We start from the raw sequence: 13,954 nt of genomic DNA, 5'->3' as shown, positions 1-13,954 counted from the left end.
GGATGAGGTGTTAAATATACGATTGTCTGTCCTCTAACTGTGCAACTGGGTTGCAGAGAAATGTTAATATTATGAATGTTAATATCTAAGAAATGCTTTAGAGCATGCCTTTAATCCAGTCCTCATGGAAGCTGATTTGTTCACTTGATATAAAGCAAACATATCAATTTTCCTCCCTCAAATTTTGGAGGGCATATATTAACTATATGTGTCGTGGAACATAATTTCCTTTCTTGTCAGAGATATCTTCTGCTGTCAGTCTTGAGACTGATAGAGAAGGAACTGAACAGAAAGCAACAGAGATAGACAGCAAGATGTAAGAACTATTCCCTTTTTTTTCACTGCAGGCTCATCAGGAAGCCCTGAAGAATGAGTGGCAGAATTTTCTCAACTTATGCATCTGCCAGGAGAACCACTTGAAAAGCCTAGAGAACTATAAAAAGGTAAATGGTGCTGACACAGAAGGGAGGATTCCAAACAATAGAATATGGAGGATCCTGGGGAATCTCAAAGCTTTCCTTTTTTAAATCTTTATCCAAAAAAAAAGCTTCTACCCCTTTTGATCATATCCAGGAAGTACTAATGTTATATATTAAAATATAATTTTAAAATGTTCAGGGTCATTTAGCATTATTGTTGTTGACATTTCTTCCTCACCCATTAAATACGTTCCTGGGCAGTTTACAAAGAATCAAAATACAAAATAAATAAATAAATAATTAAAAATATATTTATTTGTTACCCGCCTCTCCCTCTGGATCAATAAATAAATGAGAAGATGCAAACAACACATTAAAAGCAGCAAAATTTAAAAGAGCAGCATAAACTCATAAGTAGATAGATAGATAGATAGATAGATAGATAGATAGAATTAAAGCATTAAAAAGACTTAGAAAATACAAAGCTCTTCACCTGGTGCCAAAATGATCCCAAAGTAAGTGCCCGGAAAAACTCCCTGGGGAGAGTATTCCACAGCTGGGGTGCTACCACAAGTCAAGGCCCTTTCCCCTAGTTGCCACCCACTCCACCTCAGATGGTGGGGCCTCTAGAGAAAAGCCTCAGTGGATGATCTTAGTATAGATAGAATTAGGGCATATCTCTGACATTGTTGTTGTTGTTGTTGTTATATTTATTTGTATCCCGCCTTTTGCCCAATGCTGGGCCTCAAGGCGGCCTTACAAAGTTTAAAACATACATTGGGGGGGAAACAAAACCATAAACGTTTAAAACACACAACAAAATTATAAGGCATTAACATAGATGGAGGGCTAGATTATTCTCTAAAGGCCTGCTGGAACAAAAAAGTTTTAGCCTGCCTCCGAAAGCCCATCAAGGAGGGAGCCAGCCTAGCTTCCCCAGGAAGAGTGTTCCAGAGCACTGGAGCATCCACCGAGAAGGCCCTCTCCCATGTTCCCACCAAGAGCGCCTGTGAAGATGGTAGGACTGAAAGAAGGGCTTCTCCAGAAGATCTCAAAGCACGGGCAGGCTCATAAGGGAGAATACGTTCTTTTGAATAAGCTGGACCTGAGCCATATAGGGCTTTATAGGTCATAACCAGCACTTTGAATTGTTTAGTGCTTTAGCACCAAATTAAATGCATAGAGAGGCCCAGACATGTGCAAAAGTAGTGACCAGGGGATATGGGGCAATCCTCATGCTACCTTTGCTCCTGGAGTCATCTATACTGAGTTACCCACACAGGTCCCAATCACCCCTGTGTGCAGCACAAGTTTAAAATGGTGGAGGCCAACATGGGCCCAAACACTGGAGTCTTGAAGCTTGTGTTGAGTGGATATGATGAGAATACACTTCTCTAAAGTCTGGGGAAAGCATCAGTATGAACACACACTCTGCTGCAGTCCAGCACAAGTAACATCTAAGCTTCATGGGAAAAGAAGCACCTTTTGGCTTATTTTGTTTTGTTCTTCTCTTTTATCTTTAGTTCTATGATGATGCTGATGCTGTGAGCCAGTCACTAAACAAACTGAACCATGATCTTGATACAAAATATAGCAAGTTCAACAAAGACAGCCCAGGAGTGGTCTCGGACTTAAACCGTCAGCTGGAGGTGAGTTCTGCAAACAGAGGGCAGAGGACTGGGAGACTACAGCGAACTCTTACATCTTAATTATTGATTTGGAGCAATCACAATCCAATCATATTCTGGATTACAGTGACAACCAAACCTAACAATTTATTTCATCTAAAGCCAGCCAGATGCAAAGCCAGGGAGTTAAAAACATGACAAATAGACAATGTACACCATTAACTTGGCTGAAGACAAGCCAGGAAAGAGGGGAATGGGGAGGAGAAGAGAGATGAGTCACTGGAGAAAACTGCATCCTGCCCGTTGCATCGTGGCCAGGTTCTCTCCCATAAGGCTTTACTTCCCAGATAAGAATTAAAACCCAAAGGCCCTGTTCAGATAAAAAATCATGGGTTGAGTAAACATGAAGAACGGAGAACAGAATCACACCTGTTAGCCACATACCCAAAATCTATTCATTTGGATGAGGTTCTAAAATGTGTACGTGTGACCAGTGCCCTTGCCTTTTTCAGGATTCCAGAATGAGCAGAGAGAGCCTAACCACCTACAACTTGTACACACTTAACCTCTTTCATTCCTTCAGATAAATGTACACAGTTTAGGAGTGGGGAAAGCGGGTATGATCCCCTTTCACTTATGTAGGGGTGAATAGGAAAAAAAGTCCCTGCCCCCTCAACATGCCCCCAAATGTGGGTCTCCTGCCTTATCAATCTGGAGGACAGGATGGTGCAACTTGTGAGCCACCAAGCCCAATGCAGTCCACGGCCATGAATAGCATCTCACCAGGAGCTGGATAAATAGCTTGCTTTGGCTGTCTGCCGTGGGCTGTGTAAACACAATGATTGTCAAACACTTGTCAGGCCACAATATATGACTGATAGGTTCTGGGCAGCTTGGGTCTGAGGAAGAACAGTGTTTCAACCAAAAAAATCATGAAAGTTATGTAGTAATTTCAGGAGAAACAGTTTCATGGAATGGCCTCTCCCCTCATTTTTTTTTTTTTTTTTTTTTTTTTTTTTTGACTGAAGAAAGCACCTACGAGACTTGCTCCAAAAAGGTCTGAGACCAGACTGAAGCCATTTATGCTCCAGCCCAGGAGCCTCTCCTCAAACTCCACCCCTTCCCACATGTGGAAGTTTTAAAGGCCTAGCACTCTTCCGTCTCTCCAAGAGCTCATGCCAGGCATGTTGACAACACAGGTGCACTAGCTTCATGGATGTGGAACTCTTGGAAACAGGTGTGCTGGCCCAGTGCTGGAGTTAGTGTCAGGGGCCACAGTTGTTAGCCCAGGCTTGAGGGTCTCTGGCTCAGGAGTCAGCAGCATCTTTGGCTCAGGGACTCTGGTTCCATAGTGATGCTTTGGCCTAGTGCCTCCTCTCTTGGCACCATTGGTTCCTCAGCCTCTGCATCTGAGTCCAAGTCACTGCTGGTTTCCTGGGACATGATAATTTCTCTGACTCATGTCGCTGATTCTCCCACATGTTTTCTTAGGAAGAAGCCCCATTGAACTCAGTAGAGCTAATTTCTGATTAGAAATGCATAGGATTGCACCACTAATCTCTGATTCTCCAACCCACCCACCTCCAAATGGCATGGGAAACTGTTTAAATCTTTGGGCCTACTTTTAGACAAAGAACCTTTGAGGTTTTTGCAAGACATTTTTCTTCTTATCTTCTTTTTTAAAGAAAGAAATCCAAATATAAAAGACATTGTACCTAGTAGTTCAGGTTTAAAAACAGGGTTGCATGGAATGACAGACTGTGACTTCATATTTTTTAAACTGATTTAATTATTGCCTGTTCTTCAGAGGAGTATCTAACACTGCAGCTCTCAAATAAAATGAGTTGCTCGGGAAATAATTTGCACATTCTGTAAAAGTATATTATAGATATTCAGCTGCTGTTCACTACAATAACACAACAGTAGCCCCCAGTGAGTAACAAAGGAGGCAGGCATTTATTTATTTTAAGGTGGCAGCAATTTTGAATTTTCCAAAATATAAAGAACACCTCAAAGCAAGATTTTCTCAGGAAAAAAATGCCAGACACTGTGATCAACTTCTCCCCGAAAGAATTTCACCTCACGCCCCCCCCCCCCCAATATAGCCAAGTCAAAACAGCCAATATTGAGTTGGATGAAATGACCAAGAAATTGTCAATTTGGTACAACTCTAGTTTGACTTGATGGGCTATAAGTTGTGTAAGTTGTGTTATTTGCCCCAAATATGTACCAGCTCTAATTCTTTCTTTCTCCTTCCTATCTAGAATGATGAGAAGACTGTGAAGCAAGCTGAGAAGAGCATTGCTGAACTGAAAAGGAGGAGTAAGGAGATCAGTCCATTGAAACTGCGCAGAGTCCTCCCCTCCCAGCCAATTAATATGGATGCCATTTGTGATTGGGATTTGGGTGATGTAAGAAAACATTTTTCTTGGATGTGATGGAAGTCGATCAAGCTGAAGAGTTTGTCCTTTTCTAATGTTTACCTCACTGTGGTTTCTGACATCTTAGAATGTCAGAAATAGGGGTGTGCATGGACCCCCCACTCCGCCCCACGGGCCAATCCGAAATTTTCGGATCGGCCCGTTCCGCGCCGCTCCGCCCATACTCCACTCTTCTTCGCCGCGGAGCTCCGGCTCCAAATCGGAGCTTCGCAGTGGAGGGGAGTGGTGCCAGGTAAGGCCGGGAGAGGAGGGCGGGGGGGGTTACCGGGCCCTGCCGCCGTCGCCGCCGAGCCCGGTAAGGGACCAAGGGGGAGGGGGGCCTTACCTGCCTCCGTCCGCGGTCCATCGGCTTCTTCAATTGAGCCCGCAGTTCAACCAGGAAGTCTGGGCTGCAAGTGCGGCCTAGATTTCCTGGTTGAACCGCGGGCTCAATTGAAGAAGCCGAGGGACCGCGGACGGAGGCAGGTAAGGGAGAGGAGGGGGGGTTTACCGGGCCCTACTGCTGTCGCCGCATGGGTGACAGCGACAGCGGCAGGGCCCGGTAAATCCCACTTACCTTTCCGGCAGAGCTCCGGATCGAGGCAAAGGATCCGCCTTCGCCTCGATCCTCTTCGCCACACTCCGCCGGCCCCCCAATCCTCTTCACCTCCGCCTTAAGGGGAGGCGAAGCACCCCGCTCCGCTTCTAATTCGCCGGTCCGATTAGAAGCGGAGCACATCCCTAGTCAGAAACCTACTGAGAAGTTAGGGCATCTGTGAAGTACTTTGTGCCATATTTGAAAAGGAAACGGTGTGACGCAAAAGAACTGCACACTGTGCTTTTTGTCCAGATGGCACTATGTGTTCTGATCAGAGACATTATTGATCTGCGATCTGGGTCTTCATTGTTATGTGGATTCTTGGGGGGGGGGTACAGGTGTCAAGAGCTGCATATTTGATGCACAATTACCTCTTTCTTTCCCGCCTGCCCACACCCATCAAAAAACCCTCTAATCATTCCACTGAATGTATGTTTGGACATTGCAAAAACTTGTCTACCATCCATCCAAAACTTAGCCAAGTGTGTACAATGGCCACACATCAGATCATATGAAATACTTCCGGCTTTGTTGCAGAACAAGCTCAACCTCCTGACTAAGCCTGGTATCATTATCTTATAACAGAGCCTAAAATTCTAGGGAACTTTAAAGCCATCTTGTCCAAACTCTTCCATTAAGGTTGTATCTTTTATCCCCAAGTACCCCAAAAACAACTTAACAACCGAACTACAATTAGCCCTTCTAATGTAGGTTCTACCGTGGGGAGCTACCCAATGGGTAAGGTGCTGCAGTGGGCAAGTCACCTGATGACGTCCTCTGCTATTATCTCTGACCTGAGATAATTGAGAGAAAAGGGGGGATTCCTCCATGGGGCAGGGCTTGGAGGCCCTGGAAGAATCCAGGAAGGCTCTGCCTGCTGGATAGGAAACCTCTAGAGACCAGGTTAAGCCCCTGAGTAAGAAGTTCCCCTCCCCTGTTGTAGGAGAATACATGAAGTGTCACTGTTGGATGGAGGAGGGGGCATGTTTTATATGTTTTTCTACTACACTGAGGGCAGTAATAGCCACAAATGTGTAGATTTAAAATAAATCCATCTGAAATAGGTCAAGGACACCTCTGAGTTTTAAATGTGAAGGACAGAATTTTGCGACATCTGAACTTTATGGCAGAGGCTAGCTATATTTGAGAACCACTTGAAACCACTTGAAATCCTTTTCCATCTCCATTCTTCTAGGTGCAGCTTGAGAGGGGTGAGAAGTATACTTTGAGTGATAATAGCAACCAGGAGAACTGGGTGGTACAAAATAGCAGAAGAGAAACTAAGGTAGCTCCTGCTGTTTGCTTCTCCATCCCACCTCCAGATCTTGAGGCCATAGATAGAGTTAATAGGTTAGTATAAAGCTTTCCCCCTCCCTATTATCCCCCCTTCAAGTGTACCTGAGCTACAAAAAGGTAAGAATGCATTTTCTGCCTGTTTTTATTGGAATTTTTGTTTTGTTTTGTTTGTTTACTGGTAAATATGGGGTTTTGAGGATGCAGTACGGTTTTGTAAATTGACCCATAACAGTTTATTCTCTCTGCATCAGAAATAATAGCATACTCCCAGCCATATAGTTATTGGAGAGTATCTATATATTGAAAGAGGAATCAGTGAATAGAGTCTATATCCATTATCATGACACCCTCCTAAAATGGGCTTGTGCTCATGGAAATGGGTTACATTAATGGTGACAGTGATAGTGACTGCATGTAATTCACTCATTCACACCGTAACGCTTTCATGTCAGCAAGCATGAGTGAGCCCTGACAACAGGACATGTGCATCTATATACTATAGATATGATTATTCCCATTGTTGTGAACCCGCCTTAAGGAAGTCGTGCCCTGTTTAAACATTATCAGGAGATATGCTGCAGGCCACTATGCTTAAGAGACTTATCTATTCCCTTTTCCTCTAGATTAGTTCTTTCAAAACACGCATTATTCATGTAGCTTGCGGCTTAGCACATTCTCTGAAACAGGCATTTTAATTACCTTATGTCCTTGAAAGCTCCTGACAAATTGTTCTTTGTAATCTCTGCCCATTCCCACCAGGGGCTCTGTGAATCTATAACATCCTTTCTAATTAGTACTCTTTTCTAATGCTTCCAGAACACCACATCTACCCAGAATTGTTGACAGCCACCTAAAGCCAACTCTGATATTACTAAAGTATCCAATATACCTGGGATGGGCAGAAGGTAGCCTCAATAACAGAGATGCATGTAACTCTTTTTTTCCCCTTTAGAATTTGTATCCTGTCTTTTTTTCATGAGCTTCAAGTGGCTAATAACTACAACAAACCAATATAGTGTGGCATATTAGCCAATCTTGCTTATACGAGCAAAGAAGTTCAAGTGTAGTAAAAGGAAGAAGTTTCCCACATTATTTAAATCAGCAGTTCTCAACCTGTGGGTCGGGACCCCTTTGGGGGTCGAATGACCCTTTCACAGGGGTCGCCTAAGACCATCAGAAAACACATATTTCCGATGGTCTTAGGAAACTGTATTGACTGAACTATGTTATGTATCATCTTTTGTATTATTAAAGCTATTGTTATGTATTATTTTCATTAGCAAACCATCCCATGACAATGGATCGTGTAGAGAAGAACGAAAATAATTTTATGGTTGGGGGTCACCACAACATGAGGAACTGTATTAAAGGGTTGCGGCATTAGGAAGGTTGAGAACCACTGATTTAAATGGTGGCAGCTTCATTCTAATTCATGTGATTCAGAAAACATTCCCAGGCTGACTAATCCAGTGATGGAAATAATATAATTAATCCAGAATAAATTATTAATATATGATTTTGGATACACTGCCATAAATAGGAGTTCATAGAATAGTAGAGTTGGAAGGGCCCTAGAAGGCCATTGAGTCCAACCCCCTGCTCATTGCAGGAATCAATGGATGAAATCTATCTTGTTGTCATGCAAGACTCTAGGAGTGTCATCAGATAAGCATTTTATTGCATGCTCACTACTGCCCACTTAGGGGTATTTGTGCATCCTTTAGATAATGTCAGGTGCCTCCCATTCCGTCCGCTAATTTTTCCATCACAAAATAGACCCCTTTTAATCCATCTTTTAAAAACAAAAAACAAACAAAAAAACCACCAGAAAGTGCCGCCATTTCCTGCTGTGTGCAGAAAAAGCGGTGCGATATAAATGGTCCCTGAATGGGCCACATAGTCGTTGCTGCTTCCTCTTTCTCTCCCCGTGCAAAGAGACCATCTCTGCTGTGGAACAGCAGCAGGCAGCCATAGCGATGGTAAAGAAACAGAAAAATCCACCCATCTGTTGACTCGCTATGAATAAAATGTGATTAAAACAATTCATGTGAACATAAGAACATAGTTGCTAGATCAGACCAAGGATCCATTTAGTCCAGCATCCTATTCACACAGTGGCCAACCAGCTGTCGACCAGGAACCCACAAGCAGGACATGGGTGCTACATCACTGTCCCAGCCATGTTCTCCAGCAACTGGTGTATATAGGCTTACTGAGCAGCATGGGAGTTGCTTCAGTGCGTCTGCTTCCTGAATGCACGACACAGATAATGTCCACAAGAAGCCATCTCATGGATTGGTAGTCAATGATCAGGCCAGCTAGCAAGCCACAAGATTGTTTCCTACAGTCCTACTGTAGTGGTGTGGAAGAAACAGTCATATAAAAGCAGCTCACACACTGCTCAGGTAATGTATAAATGAGGCCTGCGCCATAATTAATGCACTAGGGAATTATGCTCCAAGTAGGGAGTGGTAAATCTAATATATGATCACTATTGTTTCGTAGAAGGGTGTGTGAGAGAGGGTGTTATTTATTCTGCACTAACAAATTAATCTAGAACAGAAGCTTCTGATTGATATCCCACTAGAAAGCTGCGGTCTTCCTAAACATACCTTGCATACACAAGTGCTGTCGGAAAGCCCTGGGCTATGAACAACATTGACATCTTCTGTTGTGTTTAGGCTGGAAGGTGAACTGAACACAGTAAAGCAGAAGAGAGCTACAGTACAGAACACTCTAAGAAGCAGCCACAAGGAACCAGTTAATTCCAGCCACCAGGGTATGTCAGCATTTCAGCTGCTTTCTTGCTGGAAATTACAATACCGTTGTAATATGACAGGATAGCTAAGGTACACTCAGCTATATATATCTCCAAGGGCCTTCAAGATGCCAAGTGTCGATTTGATATGCTTCTTATTCAAGTATCAATGGGAAGCAGAGATTTGTCTCAGACATCCTAGAGAAGGATTAATTTTTAGACTGGATGTGACAGATGAAAGGAAATAGTTTAGGCATAGCAATTATCCTCCTGGGCAAGTCTGAATTTGTATGCAAATGAAAAGCTCTGCTTGCTTTATGGAAGTTTTATTTAATTGGGACCATAGCAATTCCCTTGAATGATCAGTACTGCTTCTCATTCCAGCTCCAGTCAGAACTTCCACTGTGATCCAGAATGACTCCCAAGCTGACCAGTTACTCCATAAACTGGATAAAATTGATGGTGACTTATGCCAGGTCAAAAAAGAGACTTTTAGCCGCATGCGGTCCCCACTAAACCACAGTGACCCTATAGAGGATCTTACTCAAAGGATCAAAGACCAGGAGGTAAGTGTTGAAGAACTCAGATTGCTCACTTGTCCATGATACATAATCACATACATTGATCCACAGCTGAGATGTTCCTACTCTGTGGGAACAAACATCTCCATAGGGGAAAGTTTTTCTGCTGGTGTACGTTTTTCTGTGGGCCTTGTCTGTAGCAGCACCCACCCTCTAGAAAACGCTCCCTCGTGTGGTTCAGGAGGTGGAAAATGTAATATCTAAATACCTCCTAAAAACATCTCTTTTAAAACAAGCCTGCCCAGGACTGTAATTTATTCTGGATTATGTGATTTTAAAGTTTTAAACTGGATTTTATGGTTTTAGTTGTAAACTGCCCAGAAAGCTTAGGCTGTTGGGCGGTATAAATATGTAATTCATTAATAAATAAATAATCTCCGAGGTGGCTTCTAGACGAGGCTTTTAAAGCCCCACCACCCTGCCTCATTCACAAAATTTTCGGGGTGGGTGTGTTTCCAAACAATGTCTTACTCTCATTCCCTCCTGTGTTTTTCCCATCATTTCCATCTTTTTTCTTATAGTGGAAAATCCATTAAGGAGAAAAAGATGGAATAAACTCCTTAACAGATATAACCATCTGACTGGTAGTGCTAAGAGCCCTCTGTCTGGAAGCACTCCTAGTCTTTTTGTGTTTCTATATTGCAAAACTAATCAGGGTGAACAAACCCACTGACTTTCCTGATAAAAGAAAAAAGAAAAAGGAAAGACAGAGGCTTTGTCATGCAACACATTAATTTGCTTGGTTAAGATTAAATTCCTAGCCTTTCTTTCCCCCACCTCCCCATCCCATTCTCATATTTTGTAGAATGAATCTTGACTTGCCCTTTTCTATTTTTAACTGCTTTCACCTACTGTGTGGATGAATAAGAGTATTTGGCTCTTACTCATATATGAAGAATATGAAGGCTGTGGGGTTGAGGTTCTCACATAAAATAGCTGCCTCCAGTCCTCTCAGATGGGGATGGGGACCAAGCTCCATTGGTAGGAGATCCAGGACAGATAAAAGGAAGCACTTCTTCACACACCTCATAGTTAAACTGTGGAACTCACTAGCACATGGTGATGGCCACCAATTTGGATGCCTTTAAAAGGGGGGTGGGTAAATTCCTGTAGGAGAAGGCTATTAATGGCTACTAGTCCTAATTGCTAAGTGCAACCCCCAGTATCAGAGGCAGTAAGCCTGAATACACTAGATGCTGGGGAACATGGATGGGAGGGTGCTATTGCATCATGTCCTGCTTGTGATTCCCTGGTCGCCAGCTGGTTGGCCATTGTATGAACAGAATACTGGACTAGATGGAGCATTGATCTGATCCAGCATGGCTCTTACGTTCTTAAAGCTAAAAGTCATCATTAAACTGCACAAGCTGATAGGCTGCAGCCATATGAACCAATAGTTTCCCATCTGAAATCAAAATTGGTCTCTCAGTATATACCTGTTATATCACACTGAACTTAACTGATTGCCTTTTTTAAAAAAAATCAGGGAGCAACAAGGAGACTTCAAGGCATAGGAGCAGAAAAGGAAACTGCCCGGAAGGAGTGTGAGGCCTACCTTTCCAAGAAGCCTGCTGGCACCTCTGCCTCTCAGCTTCCTGTAACGCTCAACAACATCAAGAACAAATACAATGATGTTAAGGTGCTCTCTAGGCTCTACGATGAAAAGTAAGTGGCAGAAGGAATACCTATTAGCAAAGAATAGAGCTCTGTGTGTGCATGGAGGAGGAAGAATCCTGAAAAATGCTTCTACAAAATTTTGAGTGTTTTAGCCTGAATAATATTGGTGGAGAGGGTTTTGATTTGATTTGCTGCATTTGTGTGGAATTGAAGAAAACAGTCTTGAAGTGAAATGTTGCCTTTTGACAGTACAATGTCTCCCCTTCCTCAGAGCCAAAGCAGGCCTGAACCTTGAGAATCAGATAGAAAACACGGACAAAATCATCAGCACTTTTGAGGCCAAGTTATCTCATGATGGCACCATCCCAGCATCACCCAATGCACTGCAGGATCGTGCCAATGAACTTCAGGTGAGAGACCTCTGGAGCAGAGGAACATGGGTAGACGATGAGAGGGAGGTGACAGATCCAACCTTGCTGTTTTCCACTAATAAGATACAGGAGAGTGGATTTGCAAAATGGCTTGCTCATTCATTTAAAAAACAACAAGTGAAAGCAAGATCCACTAAGTCAGAAGTTACTTGGCAAGCTGATAAAACATTGCATCTCTTTTTTGTTTAGCCTCCTTCATGATAGACTTGAATCTGTGAGAATTTAGCTGACCACACAGATATCCCTTTTGGTGTCATCCGGCTCTCATCTAACTGTTTCTGCCTAAAATAATTTTCATCACTCTCCATTGAAGTACTATCACTCCTCTCTTGTCAGAGGCCAAATGTAATCCAGGACCATCTGTACAGTATGAGCTAATTCCAGTGATCCAAGTTGCTGCTCAGGACCTTAGCAAGAGTCAAATGGCAGGGGTTAAGACAGAGTGACCTGAAATCATGGGCTGCATCCAGAAACATTATTCTGCATGCAGAAGACTACTGCTTGCAAAATGGAACTTCCTGCATCCTCTCCTCTGCCCTGCATTCCCCCACTTGCCTCTAGATCTCCTCCAGTGGGTGGGGGGATCCTCTGGAGGAGATTTGGAGTGTGCAGTGTGGGGTGGGGCTGCAAGAAGGTGGAGATGATGTTCCACAAGTTGTACCCTTCCTGTTCTACAAGTGGTACCCTTCTGTGTGCAGAAGAACATTTCTGGATTCAACCCTCTGAATTGTGAGCATAGGATAGGGGTAGGTTGCAACCACAGGAAGTCAGAAGAAATGGAACTGGAGGGGTTTTGGAACAGCAGTGACTCAGGGAGCACATAGTTGGAGGCAGGTTACAACAGGAACATATGCCTACTCTTCTTGAAGAAACTGCCTCATATTATGGTGACACATGTCTCTTTGTCTTTTGTACTTTCTGTATAGCTCAGAGTACCCAATAGTTTGATGGAGTGTTTGATTGCAGGTTTGATTGCAGGTTTGCTGTAACCTTTGTGTAGTGCTCCCTTCCAAAGATAGAGTTTTTCTACATGGGACATTTGTCATGCTCTCATCATTCCCTACTCACAATTGTTTACGATATTGTGACCCTCCAGTTTCACTTCTGTGTCTAAAGAGCACTTTCAGCAAGTATTTTTAGAGCAGGAAAAATTCAATATTTATTTGTGAAAGCAAAAAGCTTATGTATTTGTGCTATTCCACTATCCCACACTGCCACCTAGAGGTTATCTAGTGGAAAAGCATGAAAGGTAACTCTTCATGTAACCCTTAGAACTCAGTTCTGTGATGAAACCGGCAATAGATATAGTAGATCATCAGAAAAACTCATAGTCAGTAGTCAATGACAACAAAACAGGCAGGTTGTAATGGACACTGTAATGTGTCAAAATGGAAGGCTGCATACCGAGTACCTTTGCGTTAGGAGCAAAAGCTACAGAACAGGAGGCATATGTGAGGAAAATAAGCTTTAGCACTGGTGCTGCATGTGACTGGTCATGAGGAATTTCTTACTTTGCCAAACAGAACAAAGCATCTATCTTGGTTCCCCTAGCTTACTTGTAAACCAGGGGAATTTATTATCCCCACCAAGTAATCTTTACAAAGCATCCTTCATGCCCCCACTGAACCGATTCCCTCCCTCTTCCTCTCTTTCATTTCTTACTTCTGTGCTAACCAGAGAATTTTCTCTTCATATAACACCTGAGTGTGCAACATTTTTATGAAGCCTGGTGAAACCATTTCTTTATCCTTTTTTCTCCCTCACACTTTGTAAACCAATTGAGTTGTAAACAATGTTGATACCTTACTTTTCATTGCTGCTCAGCATCACCCATTTCTTTCTACCTAGAGGTGTGGGAGGATACATTTGGCACTTCAGGATCAAATGAACCGGAAAGCAATCATGCTGAGATTTCTTTACTTTTCATTAAATAAAATTGTATTTCTGAATGGAGTGTCTCTTCCCTGTATAGAAACTGAAGCGAGATTTAGTGAAACAGGAGGACTGCTTGCTGAAGCTAAACCGCAGCTTTAAGGATGCAGAGCACTGCTGCAGTGCTGTACAGAACAATTTCCAAGAGTACTGCCCTGATCTGCCCAGGCAGAAGAAGGATGTCCAGTTGCTTAATGACCGATATCATGCTGTTGCTGACCAGTTGGATCACCGGTGAGAAGCCCAGTCCTCTCCAATGGTGATCATGGCTAGT

The 13,954-nt window shown here is 43.0% G+C and overlaps 1 protein-coding gene across 1 annotated transcript in view; it reads left to right on the top strand.

The window, feature by feature from the left end:
- The window catches only part of EVPL (envoplakin), a 53,739-nt gene that overhangs the window by 31,181 nt on the left and 8,604 nt on the right, over positions 1-13,954 (top strand). The window contains exons 9-17 of the mRNA XM_063120331.1: positions 348-443; positions 1,943-2,068; positions 4,312-4,458; positions 6,261-6,415; positions 9,043-9,140; positions 9,504-9,685; positions 11,187-11,365; positions 11,589-11,727; positions 13,721-13,914. Coding sequence (XP_062976401.1) covers positions 348-443; positions 1,943-2,068; positions 4,312-4,458; positions 6,261-6,415; positions 9,043-9,140; positions 9,504-9,685; positions 11,187-11,365; positions 11,589-11,727; positions 13,721-13,914 — 1,316 coding nt within the window. The remainder of the gene's footprint in view (positions 1-347; positions 444-1,942; positions 2,069-4,311; positions 4,459-6,260; positions 6,416-9,042; positions 9,141-9,503; positions 9,686-11,186; positions 11,366-11,588; positions 11,728-13,720; positions 13,915-13,954) is intronic.

Source organism: Elgaria multicarinata, chromosome 3 (assembly GCF_023053635.1).
Source record: "Elgaria multicarinata webbii isolate HBS135686 ecotype San Diego chromosome 3, rElgMul1.1.pri, whole genome shotgun sequence".
In the NCBI taxonomy this organism is placed as follows: Eukaryota; Metazoa; Chordata; class Lepidosauria; order Squamata; family Anguidae; genus Elgaria; species Elgaria multicarinata.
This window is presented reverse-complemented; position numbering and strand designations above follow the sequence as displayed.